The sequence below is a fragment of the Amblyomma americanum genome, chromosome 2 (genome assembly GCF_052857255.1).
Source record: "Amblyomma americanum isolate KBUSLIRL-KWMA chromosome 2, ASM5285725v1, whole genome shotgun sequence".
Taxonomy (NCBI): Eukaryota; Metazoa; Arthropoda; class Arachnida; order Ixodida; family Ixodidae; genus Amblyomma; species Amblyomma americanum.
Window position 1 is genome coordinate 214,940,584 of NC_135498.1, and position 16,233 is coordinate 214,956,816.

Genomic DNA, 16,233 nt, shown 5'->3' on the forward strand with positions numbered 1-16,233 from the left:
CAGACTTCTTTTTTCCACGTTCAACTCTTTTGATAATCTCTATCTTTGCGGATATTGTCAAGTTCTGCCGTTTCACGGCAGCCATCTCGTTAAACAGAGCGGACGAGCACTACGTTCCGAGGACGAGACTTGCAACTGAACTGTGTGCAGGCGCACGTGCCACGTGGCTGTGAGAGCGAGAGATGCGTCGAACCACTTTTTCTAGGGGGTGGCTGTCTGAGGGAGGGAGAGCCGCACCACACACGCAGTTGGGCTAAACCACTTTGGGAGGGGGGTGTCGGCAGCTGGCCCGGCTGCTGCGCGGGAAAGCCAACTTCTGGGGAAATTTTGCGGTGTTGAAGTTCGATATATCGCGTGTGGCTGCTATTTTTGTTCGATTTAACCGTACTTTTTCCTATATGTTCTCATTGTAACATTACGGTGTTCAGAAATTGTTCGATATACGAGGTAATTCGATATAAAGGAGTTCGATATAGTCGGGTTCGATTGTACAACAGTTTAGCAAAACCATAAAACTTGGTCCCCCAAATTTAGGCTCAGGAGCTGATTGCACACTTTCACTTATAAAGAGTACATTTAAACCCTAATTTAACGAAGTCTAAAATTGGCAGTTTACTTTGCAATACTGAAATTTTAATACATTGAAATTTACCAAGCATGCTAAGAATCCGCCAAAAACTTATGCTGTGAGCTAACAGGCTGCCTCAACAAGTCTATAGAGCCTGCCTCCTTGTGGGTGATGGGGATAACACACCCGTCTTGATTTGTCGTTTTGCTGTCATCCTCTTGCAAGTGCCATGAGCACACCACTAACACCGCCGACACAATAACGTGTTCCGCCGCTGCTACCGCCACTGGCGTCTGCCCGCCTCCTTCTCCACTTACTCGCCTTCCTTCATGTCGGCAAAAGAGATGAATGTCTTCCAGTCATCAACCAATGAAATAAAATCAAGGCCACCCCGCACCTCATGTTTTCTGCCATAAGTGCAAGTGTGCGTCGTTTCTGCATATATGCGAGATAGCGAGAGCTGCGGGCTGGCCTGGCAGGCTGCCAAGGCTGCATAGACGCTCATGCCAGCCTCATCCGTACAACCACAGATGGCGTGGCCAGCGGCGTGCTCACCACTATGATCGTCGTTGTATTTGTGTCTGCCTATGCACTCTGCATGTGAAATCTGGAGAGCGCCCATATGTGAGCGCCCATATGTGAGCGCTCCGACACATGCTTTGGCATGCGCTCCGCTCAATCACTAGCACCAGCGATACAATTTCTCCTCTGGTTCGTTTGCAGCTAGCAATAAAATTTCATAAAACTGCAATTATGGCAACATACACCGTTAAACTGAAGCTAAAAATATATGGTGTTCTATGAACGCGAAGTCAAGAAAACTGAAATACTCTGTTACGTCGAGGATTTCGTCAGATTGCAGTTCATTACATCAAGGTTTAGCTGCACTCATACAACAGTGCTGATGATAGGCCACAGGTAGTTCTCAACCCAATGTTCTGACTCTGGTGATGAGGCTGATGACAAGCTGCATGGGAGATTCTGGCTAGCTCTGCACACACCCCGAGGCCGAAGTCCCCCATTTCTCAGCTCGGCCCACTACACGACGCATGCTCTGCTGCTCCTCAGAAACACCGGCGGCCTCATGCACAGGCAGCCTCAGCTTTGCAGCAGGCGAGCAATGTGGGCACAACTACGTTCTTCCTCCCCCACATGCCACAAAAGTGGCATGCATCTAGGAGCGGAGTCACCAGCTCTTGTTGCTGTGTTAATGGGCCTGCATTTTTTTAGGTTTCTATGGGGTTTAACAACCCAAAGCGACTCAGGCTATGAAGGACGCCGTAGTGAAGGGCTCCGGAAATTTCAACCCCCTGGGGTAGCTTAACGTGCCCTGACATCGCACAGTAGACAGACCTCTAGAATTTCACCTCCATCGAAATTTGACCACCGCGGCCAGATCGAAGCAGAAAGAAGGCTGACGTACCTCAAAGTTCATGGAGATGGGCGGTCGGTTCCATTTCTTCTTGGCGTCCGTCTGGAGCAGCTCAATCTCAGCACTGAGTTGGGTCTCCTTCATGCCCGCCATGCGCTTGATCTTCCACACGATGGCATTTTCGCTCGCCTTGTACTTGGCCTTGCCCTTCATGCAGATCAACTGCACCCCGCTGGTGTTGAGCGGGGTCGGGATCCGAACCTGCAGCACACACCCTCGTTAGGAGCAGTTCCATTTCCTTAAAAAGCCGGGATTACACTTGAATAAACGAGCAAAGAGCTACGATTATTTAGCACTTAAAAATGACAATACACATTCTTGAAAGCAGATGATGAGGCAATGGCAACAATTTCACAGGGTAGGCCATTTTCGAACAGAAAAGAAATCCCCTTGAAACAAATGTTTTGCAAGTCATTATCTTAAAGGAGTAAAGACACCTAACTTTTGGGTGCCTGTTTTCTTGTTTGTAATGATGCAAAAGGCATTATTATACGTGGATTACCACCTGGTATTCTTCTACGACCGCTAAATAATTTATGATCGAATTTCTTTCTCGTGTTGCTTCGGTTTCAACACCCGAATGAGGACTGTGACGTCAAAGAGTGGTTTTATGGCACGTGAAGCATAAGAAAATGGCGATATAATCGCTGCTTCCACATTCATTGTCATTCCGGCTCTTGAGGAAGGCTGCCTTCAGCCCTGCAGTGAGTTAAAATGATTAAGCAGCGATTATATCGAAGTTTTTCCATGCTTCATGTGACATAAAACCACTCTGATGTCACAGCCATCATTCAGCTGCTGAAACCAAAACAGCATGACAAAAAAATAAGATTATAAATTATTTAGCAGTTGTGGGTGAATAGCACTTGGTGACTGATGTGTAGTAATGTCTTCCGCATCATTGCCACCAAAATTAGGTGTCTATAAACTTTAAGACAAGCGTTAGCAGCAAATGAACCTTGGCAACCCAACGGCACTTGCAGAGCGTCTACATGGCACCCTTGAACTAAGAAAAGAAAAACTTGCTCATGAGAAACACGCTCAAAAAAGCTTCCCCATAACATTGTGCAAAGGTGCAAGGAATGAAGGGCACCATTATGCCTGCCTGTCTGCAGCATAGATCTCACATGACTGAGATGTTCTTGGCAGATGAAAAGGCAGCACATAGGCATGGGGTAGAAAGTCAGGTGGGTGGATGAGATAAGGAATTTGGCAGGAATAATGCGGGTGCACAGGACAGGGTTAATTGGAGAGATATGGGAGAGGCCCTTGCCCTTCAGTGGGCATAAGCAGGCTGCTGCTGCTGAAGGAGCAACAGCTCAATGACTTGGAGCTGAGGCCGTTCACCTGAAGCAACGCATGAGAATGATTTTTTGTGGCGCCATGACCCAACATGGTCAGGAATCAATGCTGCATGTGAAGCAGCAGATGTGTAGTGCACTGGCTCAGGATGCTCATGCAGCAGGAGGAAGAGCGTGATCTGTCTGCATGTAAAGTGGTGGTAAGAGCACCACTCCACAGCAGGCATTTGCATAGCCCCTCAAGTCAAAGACCACTCGAGGCTGGACCCTCCCCTACCTCAATCTTCTGCCCAATAAGGGACGGCTTGAAGTTGGACTTAAGCACCACCTTCACTTCCATCTTGGTGCGGCCCACCTCACGCACCAGAGGGATGATGCGGAATGGGAAGCTGATGTCCTTGGTGATGCGGTACCTGTCACAAGAAGACAAGATGGAGAACGTGAATTCCGGCTAGACGATGCATACTGCTTGAGATGGAAAAAAGTGGCACTAAAGGTAGACAAACACAAGGAAGACGGACTCGGGACAAGTGCTCATTACGTAGGTTAGCGCTTGTCCTGCGTCCATCTTAATTTTATTTGTCTACCTTTAGTGCTACTATTTGCCGTCCCGAGAAAACAACCTGTGCTCAAGACCCATGGAACTCCCACCATTAACTGCTCATGCTAAAAAACAAAAAGGCACCAAGATCATGAGCTGAGGTCAAAACAATCAGTGGTGTGTGAATAGTACCTTTTCAAAACCGAATCCAATATGAATAATGCAGCAGCAGACCGAACTAAATATGAATCACAGTGAAAGAACCGAATCAAATATGAATCTAATATTCGTATGATTATTCGCTACTTGCACGAATATTCGCCTAAAATGAACATTGCTGCAAAACAGCGGCATGGAATTAAAGCTGTAGCTGTCAAAAGACCAACAGTGGTCTCCATTTGCGGCACACAGCACAATAACTGACAGTCAAGACAACACACGGGAAAATGACCTTTTGCTACTAACAATGCTGGCAAACTAGTGTCACGTCTCAATTGACTAGAGGGACACAAGTTACGAGCCATGGACTGCAGTACCAGGCATGCTAAGGCTGCCTCGCCCAGTCCCTGAGGCCATATGTTTGAGTCTTAACGCCACCACACGAATGAACCATGTCGGGCAGCTGAACAGGCACAGCAATCGCGGCAGCATGCTGTGCAGCAGCTGACTGAACCCAATTTTTGAAAACTACAGCGTGCCCAATTCAAACATCAGGTCCATTATCTGAAACCTATTCAAATACTTGAGATTGTATTCGATTCAAATGATGTTGAACATGCATTATTTGACTTGTTCAATGAATGGAACAGAGGATATTCGATTAGACATTTGAAAATTACTAATATTCACACATTCCTAAAAACAATGCAGACACTGTGCATGCACTCTTCACAGGCAGAAGTGAGATGTGGCACCCACAGATGGGGCACTTAAGGAGGACGTGACTTTCAGCAAATTTTTTATTCCTTGATATATTCACATTAATTTTTTTAAGCATATTGAAAATATGACTACTCTCAAAATTTCAATGTTATACATCCAGAAAATTGATTTTTCCTCTCAATCTTGCAAAAAGGCTGCAGAGTTAAGAAAATGCACCAGATGGCTGATTCAACATTCATTGCATTCCTACTGGTGCGCTACAGGTCCAGACGTTCTTAGAATTTTAGAGCGAAAGCTGTACTTCACGACAAAGGCTGCAAAAGCCAGGCTATTCTTAAAGCCTTGACCTTGACCTTGAATAAATAAAATGTAAGGCGGGGGTTTATTTAAAAGAGCTGGGAGGAAGGGAGCAGCGGCGAGAACAATCCGTGGGCAAGCAGGTCAGGCACAGACACACGTGGCGATAGCAATACGGCTGACGCGCAGGGCCATCTTCTTCGTTTTCACGAGTCATCTGCTTTGTCTGGGTCATCATCTTCTCCACCCCCGGGGCCAAGAGGAGCCATCCTGGCGACTTACGGCGACTGCCATACGGACGGGTTGTAGTAAGGCTTGAGACGCTGGATGTGTACTCTCTCGCGGCCGCGGCGGCGGAGATCGGGAGATGGCGTGAGGGGTTCGACGACGTAATTAACTGGAGATGTGCGCTCCAGGACACGGTAGGGGCCGTGATACTTGACGAGAAATTTCAAGGAGAGTCCAGGAGTACTTGATGGTATCCAGAGCCACACAAGCGCACCAGGAGAGAAGTGCGATGTGGTGTGAGCATTGTCGTGGAGGAATTTCTGGCGATACTGGGCGCCAGTTGTGAGTGACCGGGCGATTTGGCGACAATCTTCTGCGTGTTGCGCGGCTTAGGAAACAGGGGTATATTCGGAGGCGTCAGGTTGGTAAGGCAGAATGGCGTCTATTGCAGCAGATGGATGATGGCCGTAAAGAAGAAAGAAGGGAGAGAAGCCAGTAGTAGACTGCTGGGCAGTATTGTAGGCAAAAGTTACATAAGGGAGGATGAGATCCAAATTCGAGTGGTTGGATGCGACATACATAGAAAGCATGTCCCCGAGGGTGCGGTTAAATCGCTCGGTGAGGCCGTTGGTCTGCGTATGATAGGCGGATGTGGTACGATGGATTATGTTGCACTGGCGGAGGAGGGCGGTGACGACCTCGGACAAAAAGACACGTCCACGGTCGCTAAGCAGTTCACGAGGTGCACCGTGACGAAGGACAAACGTTGCAAAAGGAAGGAGGCAACGTCTGTCGCTATGGAAGACAGAAGGGCGGCGGTTTCGGCATATCTCGTGAGATGATCAACCCCAACGATAGCCCAACAGCTGCCGGCCGCAGTGTACGGAAGCGGGCCGTAGAAATCAATGCCGATACGGTCGAAAGGGCGTGGTGGGCAAGGGAGTGGCTGCAACTCTCCAACAGAACGATGAGGAGATGGCTTGCGACGTTGACAGGCGAGACAGGCGCGTACGTATTTAAGTACGAAGGTGTACATGCCGCACCAGTAATAGCGCAGCCGGATGTGGGTGTATGTCTTCAAAACTCCCGCGTGACCGGATTGTGGGTCAGCGTGGAAATAGGCGCATATGTTCGTGCGCAGGTGGCGAGGAATAACGAGTAACCACTTGCGGCCATCGGTGCTGTAGTTCCGGCGATAGAGGAGGTTATCGCGAATCACGAAGTGGGAAGCATGGCGGCGGAGAGCACGGGATGGAGAAGCAGCCGTGGGGTTGGAGAGAAAGTCGAGAAGAGAAGCGATCCAGGGGTCAGTACGTTGCGCTGAGGGCATGTCACTGATGTGAAAGGACGATGGGGAGACGTCAGAGGTGGAAAGGCTGGCGATCTCGGCTGGAAGTGGGCAGCGGGACAGGGCATCAGCGTCTTGATGCTTGCGGCCGGAACGATAGACCACGCGGATGTCATATTCTTGCAGGCGAAGAGCCCACCTGGCAAGGCGGCTGGATGGGTCTTTCAAGGAAGAAAGCCAACAAAGCGCATGATGGTCCGTCACAACGTCAAAAGATCGGCCATAGAGGTACGGCCGGAATTTGGCAAGGGCCCATACGATGGCCAAACACTCTTTCACTGACAGAGTAATTAGTTTCAGCCTTCGTAAGTGTGCGGCTTGCGTAGGCAACAACGTATTCATCAAAACCACAGATGCGCTGGGCGAGTACGGCACCGAGGCCGACACCACTGGCGCGTCCATGTGGACCTCGGTAGGAGCGGTCGAGTCGAAATGGCTCAGTATGGGCGGCGCTGTGAGGAGGCGGCGCAAGGTGTTATATGCATCGTCGCACGCCGGAGACCACATCGATAAGTCGGAACTGCCGGACAGTTGTGTTAAAGGCGCAGCAATCGAAGCAAAGTTGCGAATAAACCTCCGAAAGTAAGAGCACAGACCTAAGAAGCTGCGCAAGTCTTTGATGGAAGTGGGTTTGGGAAAGTCTGCGACAACGCGTCCTAAAATTGTCAGCTGACGCGCAGCAAAACGGCATTTCTTCAAGTTGAGCTGCAGGCCAGCGTCAGAGAGGCAGGTCAAAACGTGCTTCAGGCAGGATAGATGGGTTTCAAAGTCGGGGGAAAAGACGACAATGTCGCCGAGATAGCATAGACACATTTTCCACTTGAGTCCACACAAAATGGTGTCCATCATCCGTTCGAAGGTTGCAGGGGCATTACAAAGGCCGAATGGCATCACAGTAAATTCATACAATCCGTCGGGGGTCACAAAAGCAGTTTTGGGACGATTGGCCGCTTCCATGGGGACCTGCCAGCACCCAGAATGTAAATCGAGAAAGGAAAAGAGCTCCGCCCCATGCAAACAGTCCAGAGCGTCATCTATGCGGAGGAGCGGATAGACATCCTTGCGCGTTATTTTATTAAGGCGGCGGTAATCGACACAGAAGCGTAGGGAGCAATCTTTCTTTTTCACAAGGACAACAGGTGATGCCCAGGGGCTACTTGAAGGCTGAATGACGCCGTTTTGAAGCATTTGGTCGACTTGCTCTGTAATAGTCTGGCGCGCGGTTGGGGACACACGATAGGGGAGACACACGCGCCGCAGCGGCGCGTAGGCACCAGTGTCGATGCGATGGGTGACGGTGGAAGTTCGGCCCAAGGAACTTTGGTGAGCGTCGAAGGAAGAGCGAAATTGATGAAGGAGGGCGAGAAGCTGTGTTCTTTGCAGCGGGGGAAGATCGGCGTCGACGGAGCGCAAGAACAATTCGGTAGAAGAGAGATCTGGCGTATAGGCAGGAGGGCTGAGCGCGTTCATGGCGAGGAGCGGTGTATCGTCGGTATCCTCGCGGATGAGCAGAGATGCGATGGGCTGCACACTGCCAAAGCATTCACCAAGGCGCAGAGCGGTAGGGCAGGAAAACGGGTTAGAAAGCAAAGGTATCGAAAGGCCAGCGGACACAGTCAGTACAGCGTATGGCAGAGGGAGACAGACACTTGCGGTGCAGAAAAGTATGGCCTGGAGTAAAGAGGACAGTGTCGTCACCGATAGAGTCGCAAGACAAGTGTAGAAGAACAGAAGAGCACAGGGGAATGTCGATGTCTTCGGCGGCGAGGGCTTTAACACAGGCAACAGGAGGAGTAGCGTCCAGAAAAGGATTGGGCAGAGAAGAGAACCCGACTTCCACTCGAGCACAGTCGATGATAGCTTCATGGGCGGAAAGGAAATCCCAGCCCAGAGTAACAGGATGGGAACAGGAAGGCAGCACGATGAATTCTATCATGTAGAGGGAGTCCTGAATCACAACTTGAGCGGTACACGCTGCGGACGGCTTGATGTGCTCAGCGCTGGCCGTACGCAGCGATCGTCCAGCAATCTGCGTCTTTACCTTCTTCAACGAACTACAAAACTTTTTGTCCATAACAGAAATCGCAGCACTGGTGTCCACAAGGGCCAAGACAGTAATGCCCTCGACAGAAATTTCGATCAGATTAGCAGGGGATATGTGAGGCCTTGGAAAGTTCGACGGGGACGCAGTTCTCGCCTCCGGAACTGCGGCATCTAGTTTTCCTCCTGAGGGAGATTGGGGCGATGTCGCATAGGAGAAACGGAGCGGCGCCTAGGTGAAGGTGAACGTGAACGGCGCCTAGAAAGGGCTGAACAGTCAGGAGAAAAAGGACGACTAGACGGCGGCTCAGCAGATCCGGAGTACTGACTCGTGGAAGGCCAGTACGCGGGAGGTGGAGGAGGTGGCGCGTAGACTGGGAGACGGCGGCGGCAAAGCCGGGCCACATGACCAGGCAAGCCACAATTGTAGCAGATACGCCGGTTGTCGATGGTACGCCAGGGATTGCTCACTCGCGGAGCCGGCCGAAGAGAAGGAGCCATCGCTCGCGCAGGTGTTGGAGGCAAAGCATAGGTAGGCGGTCGAGGTCTGGCGACGACGTCCGTGTACGTCAGTGAAGCGGCCATAGGGGGCGGCGTCTGGGCGACAACGTCGGCATATGTCAGTGGAGCGGCGACAGGTGGTGGCGGATGGGCGAGTGGAAGACCCTCGGCAACCTGCTCTTGGAAGGCGTGCCGAAGGGCCGGAGTCAAATCTGGAGCTTGCCCTGTAGGGTTCGGCTGAGGAGAAAGCTGACGCGCCACATCTTCCCGAACAAAGTCTGATTTGTTGCAGCAGCGATGAGGTGTCAGGTGCTGGTGTCAGTCTAGCAAGCGACTCAACCTGTCGAGGGTGCCGTTGAGTCAGGAGCCTCTGCTTCCGCAGCTCCTCGAAGCTTTGGCAGAGGGTGACGACTTCAGCAACGGTGCGCAAATCGCGCGCTACCAGCATCTGAAAGGCGTTATCGTCAACACCCTTCAAAATGTGTTTAATCTTGTCAGCTTCTGACATGTTGAGGTTGACACGCTTGCATAGGTCAATGACGTCTTCTATGTAACTGGTAAAACTTTTGCCGACCTGCTGAGACCGTTCACGCAAGCGTTGTTCGGCGCGGAGTTTCCGAACAGCAAAATGACCAAACACGTCAGAGAAGGTTGTCTTGAAAGCAGACCAGGTGCGGATGTCCACCTCGTGGTTCCGGTACCACAGGTTAGCCACTCCGGTTAGATAAAAAATTACGTTATTTAGTTTGGTGGAATCGTCTTATTTGTTGTAAAGGCCCACCCTCTCGTAAGACGTGAGCCAATCTTCGACATCCTGCTCATCGGTCCCACTGAAGATGGCCGGGTCCCGTTGGCGAAGGGAGCCGGCGCAGGCAACAGCTGGGCCCACTTGCACGGCTTGATGTTAAACGTCGTGAGGCATCGCAGGTGGCGGGAGAGTACGGTTGTGCAATTCCAGGGCTGTTACCCGGCTCCTCCACCAAATGTAAGAGGCGGGGGTTTATTTAAAAGAGCTAGGAGGAAGGGAGCAGCAGCGAGAACGTTCCGAGGGCAACCAGGTCGGGCTCAGACACACGTGGCGATAGCAATATGGCTGACGCGCAGGGCCATCTTCGTTTTCACGAGTCATCTGCTTTCTCTTTGTCATCTTCTTCTTGACAAAAATAAATATTGCTGCGACTGGGATTTGAACCCACGGCAGCGCAAACAGGAGCTTGGCTGGCCATTGCATGAGAGCACTATGCTCTCACCGCAGCCGATCACGCCTCGTGTTAAGGGGAGATGCGGGGCTTGAAATCAAAATTATTATTAAAGATATTGTAATAAAATCAGGTGTGTATACGTTTCTTCCTGTTTTCAGAAATGTAATTAGTTTTAAACTCTCAATTAGTTCCCATATTATAGGAAAATAACTGAAGCCTAATTAGTTAAATTCTTAACAGTGGCGTAAATCCACCAAACTTTCAGGGGGGTACAAGTAGCTTGCCATGACATCCATATTGAATATGTGCACTGTTCTTTTTTTACTACGATACAATAAGGTAAAAATGTATACGGCATTGACCTAATGCAATGCTTTTAATGCACTTTGTTTTATTACGTGATGATGCCATAATATGCCGTATCTTTGTACGGGAGAGTTTAGGGGGAGATGGTAGACAAAGTTGAACACACAGTAATTTTTTGATTTTGGACCCTAGAAATGACAGGATTCCTAATGGATATGTCCTCCAAATAGCGTGTTCGTAGAGTCACTAGAATATTTTAAAACGGTTCCAACCTCACCAGTTCAGTCTGCAAATGAAGCAAGACTTGAAGCAGGAAGTTTTTGTATCTTGTTTTGTTTCAAAACAGAGAAGGTTGTTCTAAACCATGTCATCCTTTCAAAAGTAGACACAGCATACTAGGAAAAAACAATTCTAGGTTTGAGTAGTTTTATTTTTGGTGCACTGGCCTTGTTTATTGGTTCTCAACCACCATCAATTGTTTTCCTAGTTGTGCAGCCTAGCTTTTGGAGTTTCCAAAACCTAGCACCCGTTTGCTACTTTCCGATATATGTACTCTTCGAAAAAGCAATGGCTTGTTTCTCTTCCAATCCGCAAAAGAAGTGCTTATTTCCAGCCAGCCTGTGCGCTATACCAGACGTGTTTTGTAATGCGGTACTCAGCCACAAACTGAGCAACCACCTTGAATGTGATGCTGAGCAATAGTGGGCAAGAACCTGACACCAAGGGTATATTTTTGTGGCTGTGCCAAATGTAAGAGCCAGAAGATGAAAGAATGTGCCAGGAGAAGTGTTGTAAACCATTCCAAATAAATGATGCTGAAGACTAGACACATTTTAAGATTGTGACTGTGCAGCCGAAGTTTAAATAGCAATTTCTGAAGACGCAGTTTTTGTGTAATTATGTAACTTTTTTAAACAACCGTTAAAAAAACTTTAAAAGAAATTACGATCGGAATTGAAGTATTTTTTAAATATTTATACCCTGAAGAAAGTGTCATAAATGGAATGTCGAAATTCAAACATTGCTTTTTCGCAAGAGAAACATCGACGCGCACTTATTCGCGTTCAATTAACACTACACATAAAAAGGAATGCTGATGCGAATTTTTCTGGTTCTGACAGCAAGAGGTATTTTGTAAATGCACCTTTCTTAAAGCACCACACCATGAAAATTGGAACAACATTTTTCAATAAAACTTGGTGTGCTTTACGCGATCTTATAGATCAAATATCCAAGCACATTTCAAGAATTTTGCTGTAAGAGATGTTAGGAGACATTAAAAATTCCTTACCAACACCTCATGAGGTACCATCCCCCTTTAATCATAAGACCACAGTGACAGTTATCAGCAACCTTATTACAGCATAAAATGTACCTGAGCTATGCACCAACAAAGCCGTCAGCAGAAGAAGCCCGCAGGGGCGATACAGAGGAGCAAACTGGACAGAGACTGCTCCAAAACACCCCCTAGCGAAAGTCCATTTCCGTCCAGCTGGAGACCCATGTGCAATTCTTCGGTGTGCTGCTTTGTTTAACGGTGGATTCTTTCCACTTCTGTACAATGGTATCTTCGCCTGCATTCCTGACCTTGGGATCTGGAGAGTGTTTGGACTTTATAAAGCTGCATTCCCTGCTCCAAGTGGAGCTCTCTCCTTATTTGAAATCGATATGATTTCCTATTTCTCAAAGTTGTATGAAGCCTCCCCACCATTTATTTAAAGCTTCGTGCACCTCGAAGCAAAAGCGCCTGTTTATCGGATGCCCACCTGACCCGCTAGTTTAATCAAGCCATAAGTCTGCAACAACGCACTCATAGTGCGCTAGGACACTAAGCATCCTAGTGTGCTTATGAGGGGAGCAGGTTACACAGACGTTTAAGCCGCTGTATTTAGAAATTTCTTTCCTAAAGTGTTCCCTCGTGACCAACTGAAAAGGATGGCATAGAGTGCATGCTCTTTACTATAACCCTTTTATTTTCGTCAGTGCCCAGCTTGAGTAGGCGCTCATCTCCTGTACGAACCCACGGTTTCACCATTGCATCCCGAAATTTTTCAGCTGCTACACAGTCCTTTTGTTACTGCTTGGTTTTTTTCTCCGTTTTTTCTTTTTGAAAAAGAGTCAAGTTTCGTCATGAAAAGCAAATGGGCCTGCACAGGCCCGACTGAATGAGCACCGGGCCAGGCCAGGCCGGTCATTAGAAACTGATAGCAGGCCACGGTCAGGCCCAAACCGAAATGGCAGCAAGAAGGGCCAGGCCCGTCTAGATACCGGCCTGTGCAGATCACCTCCAGCACAGAGTATGAAGTTTTGTTTCGTAGCTTTCCTCGATTCTGAAGCCTTCATTGTGCAGTTTAAACATTTCAGTTCAACGGTTGCTCTATTTCTACATTTTATGAGCATCACTTTCTCGCAATATATTCACAGCCTTCATGTTCCTTTATTTTTGGCTCATAGGAGGCATGTCCCCAATATGGTTGAAGTGACATTCACAATCTTCTAATCAGACCAGCAGTTTTAAGAAACTGAAAGTGATGGCAGTGGACATTGCTAAATATGTTTTACTTATTTCCTTTTTATACATAAAGATGACCAGCTGAGATGAAGTAATTTTATGCATGCCATCAAGGTGAGAGTCGCACCTGTCTCACACACTTAAAACGTTCGCCAGTTTTGAACATGAGAAAGACACCGAAGAAAACTTCAAGGGTTTGCAAGGTGCCGACCCTCGAACACGCAGGACTGCCCTTTAACATCTCTGTATTAATCATTGAAAGACTCGATGCCAGAAAAGGAGAGGCTTGAAATTAAATTGAATACCACATGTAGCCATGGCTCATGGTTTGATTGTTGGCAGATTGCAATTATGACAGCATTGTTTTCTGAACATGTGATTCTGCCGAGCCAATATGTGGAAGCGAAAAGGCCTCCTCGCTCCCGCGGCTTCCCCATGTTGCGTGTGCTACTTGTATCATTCGACGCCGACCAAGTAGTCGTGGGACGAATCTCTCAGATGGGGACGGTCGCATGCTGCCCCCCTCCGATCCTAATTGAAGCGGGGATCAGGAAGTTCGAATTCACGAATGGCCCTCAAAAAACTGCCGAAAACGATATGCATCACAGTATAAAATTTAAAGTAATGAACGCCTGGATGATGGCTGTATACATTTGAGGTGAAAACCAAGCAACAACGATTTTCCGCGGTTTTGTCAAGTGCTTTGCCTATCATACACACAGTCAGGAATATAGAAAAATTGCTCCAAAACCATAACGATAGGGCCCTTTCCACAGTGTGACGAAGTAGCAGTGGTGCTTCTTCTCAAACGACCCCGTCACATTTTGACATACTGAACATGTTTCAGCGTACTTGAAGAGTGAAGATGTGCGAAGATGCAAGTGAGGGAAATACGCGTGGGTGTTAAGAACTGAGTAATGCCATTCCAAAATGAAAATAAAAGACCAGTGGTGCACCCAGCAGCATCCAAATAGCACAACTGACCGATGCACGCGCCCGTTTGTAGCCGCGGGCTGGCATAAAGTCGGGGAAAGAAAAACCGAAACTATGCAGCTGAGAAATTTTACCAGTGGGGGACCTCCAACCGTCACTGCGCCTTCCATAGTGCGCATGCCTTAGGTGAGCGGCATTACTGCTTCATGCAATTCAGGATAATTCCTGGCTGTGCAACTTCCCCGCAACCTCCCTTCCGAATTAACGAGCTCCCGACACCAGACTTACTCCGGCATTGGACGGGACTGCGCTCCTAGTTCAAGTTATCTAAATTTTCAAATTACCAGGGATTGAATTAACAACAAGACTTCACTAATAAATTATAGCACATAAAAAGCGTTCCACAATTTTACGCGTGGCATAGAATGGTTCTCTCAGCTAAACCAGTGAATTATTTCAGCTCAGAAATGGAATTTAGTTGGCATTATTGTTTTATACTACATTTGTTTCAGATACCTGTCCGATTCAATCAGAAGTCCAATATTCACATCGTCGATGGCAATGGCACAGCAAAACAAGTACAATTAAACCTGCAGGTAACGAACCTCCATAAAGCGAATTCCTCGATATAACGACAACGCATCGTGCTCCAGCGGAGTCAGCGCATCTCCATCGCTTTCTCTTTCAGAACACCATACCCCATGGCACTACAACAGTTCATGCTCAAAAACAGCGAAAAATGATGGGAATAGCAAAAAAGAAACAGCACGAGAAGTGCGCGCCCATCGTTGCTCGCATGATTCCGGCACCGATAGCTCTAGCGCATCGAGACTCTGGAGCAGGGTCGGCGGAGGGCGCCAGTGACGCAAGGCGGAGGTCCACCTCCTGGGGCAACAGCAGCAGGCAGACCGAGAGAGGCAACATGCGAGAAGAAGCATGTGCCTCTGCGGCCGGACTACAGCAGCGGCGCGAGCGCGCCAACCGCGCTCGCTCTCCTCGAGCTCTGCCGCAGTAGCCCCGCCTCTCCCACCCCACTCGTGGCAGCATGACCGAGCCGCGGAGAAGTGGCGGCTGCTGTGGCGGCAGTCGTGCTATCAGTGCGATCACAGAATGTTTCTCCACATTTATGACTGAGTAACGCTGCTTTCAAAACACACTTCAAAGGTGATTTCCCCTACATTTACTACCTATTTAGGTTTCCATTCAGTATACTCTTGTCGCGAAAATTGCATGTAACGAAAACCTGGATGTAACAAAAAATCCCAGACTTTTTTTTCAACATCGTTATATCCAGGTTTAACTGCATCAAGCAAAGAAAGCTGCTGTCGAAGTGATGGCACTGGTGCACCATCTTGTTGTTTGTAGCAACTCTGCCTTGGAGATTCAGCAAATGAGAGATGGCGCCACCAGTACCATCGCTGTGACAGCACCTTGCTTTGCTTCGCCGTCGCTGCAGATGATGTAAATATCCAACTTCTGATAGAATCAAGCAAATACCCCAAGCAAATGTGGTATAAACCAACCAAATGCCATTTCAGTGCAAAATTTAAGCTCAAAAAATTCACTGGTCCAGCTAAAAGAAGCATTCTACAGCACACTTAAAATTGTGGAACATGTATATAAATTCTGGAGCATGTATCATGCATCCCAGAGCAATACACAATGTTTGGAACAAAACGTGCAAAGCAAGAATGTGATGTCTGCATCCCTTTCATACAGGATATCTGACAAGTCACCCGATTGAACAACACTCCACAAAAAGCATGTGCAATCTGCAATGATCCTTTTTAAAAGCCTGCAGCTACAATACTGGTCTTTTCAGAAGTGCACCCTTTTTTCAGATAAGCGACTGCTGGGCTCGACACATTCATCTATAAAACCAGGCACACGAAACTGGCCCTGTGTGTATGGCAGTGTGGGCAGGTGGTCTTTATTTCTGATCTTCTAAGGTTTATGGCTTACGGAGGATTAACGTCCCAAAGCGACTCAGGCTATGAGGGACACTGTAGTGAAGGGCTACAGAAATTTCGACCACCTGGGATTCTTCAACGTTCATTGACCTCTGACAGTACACAGGCCTCTAGAAGTTCACCTCCATCGAAATTTGACCAGCTCAGCCGGGATCAAACCCGCGTCTTTCGG

At 48.3% G+C, this 16,233-nt stretch overlaps 1 protein-coding gene across 2 annotated transcripts in view; it reads right to left on the minus strand.

The window, feature by feature from the left end:
• The window catches only part of AP-2mu (adaptor protein complex 2, mu subunit), a 46,412-nt gene that overhangs the window by 13,368 nt on the left and 16,811 nt on the right, over positions 1-16,233 (minus strand). For both annotated transcript variants that reach the window (XM_077655682.1, XM_077655681.1), the window contains exons 5-6: positions 3,579-3,714; positions 1,992-2,201 (exon numbers count right to left, since the gene is read on the minus strand). In XM_077655682.1, the coding sequence (XP_077511808.1) occupies positions 1,992-2,201; positions 3,579-3,714 (346 nt within the window). The remainder of the gene's footprint in view (positions 1-1,991; positions 2,202-3,578; positions 3,715-16,233) is intronic.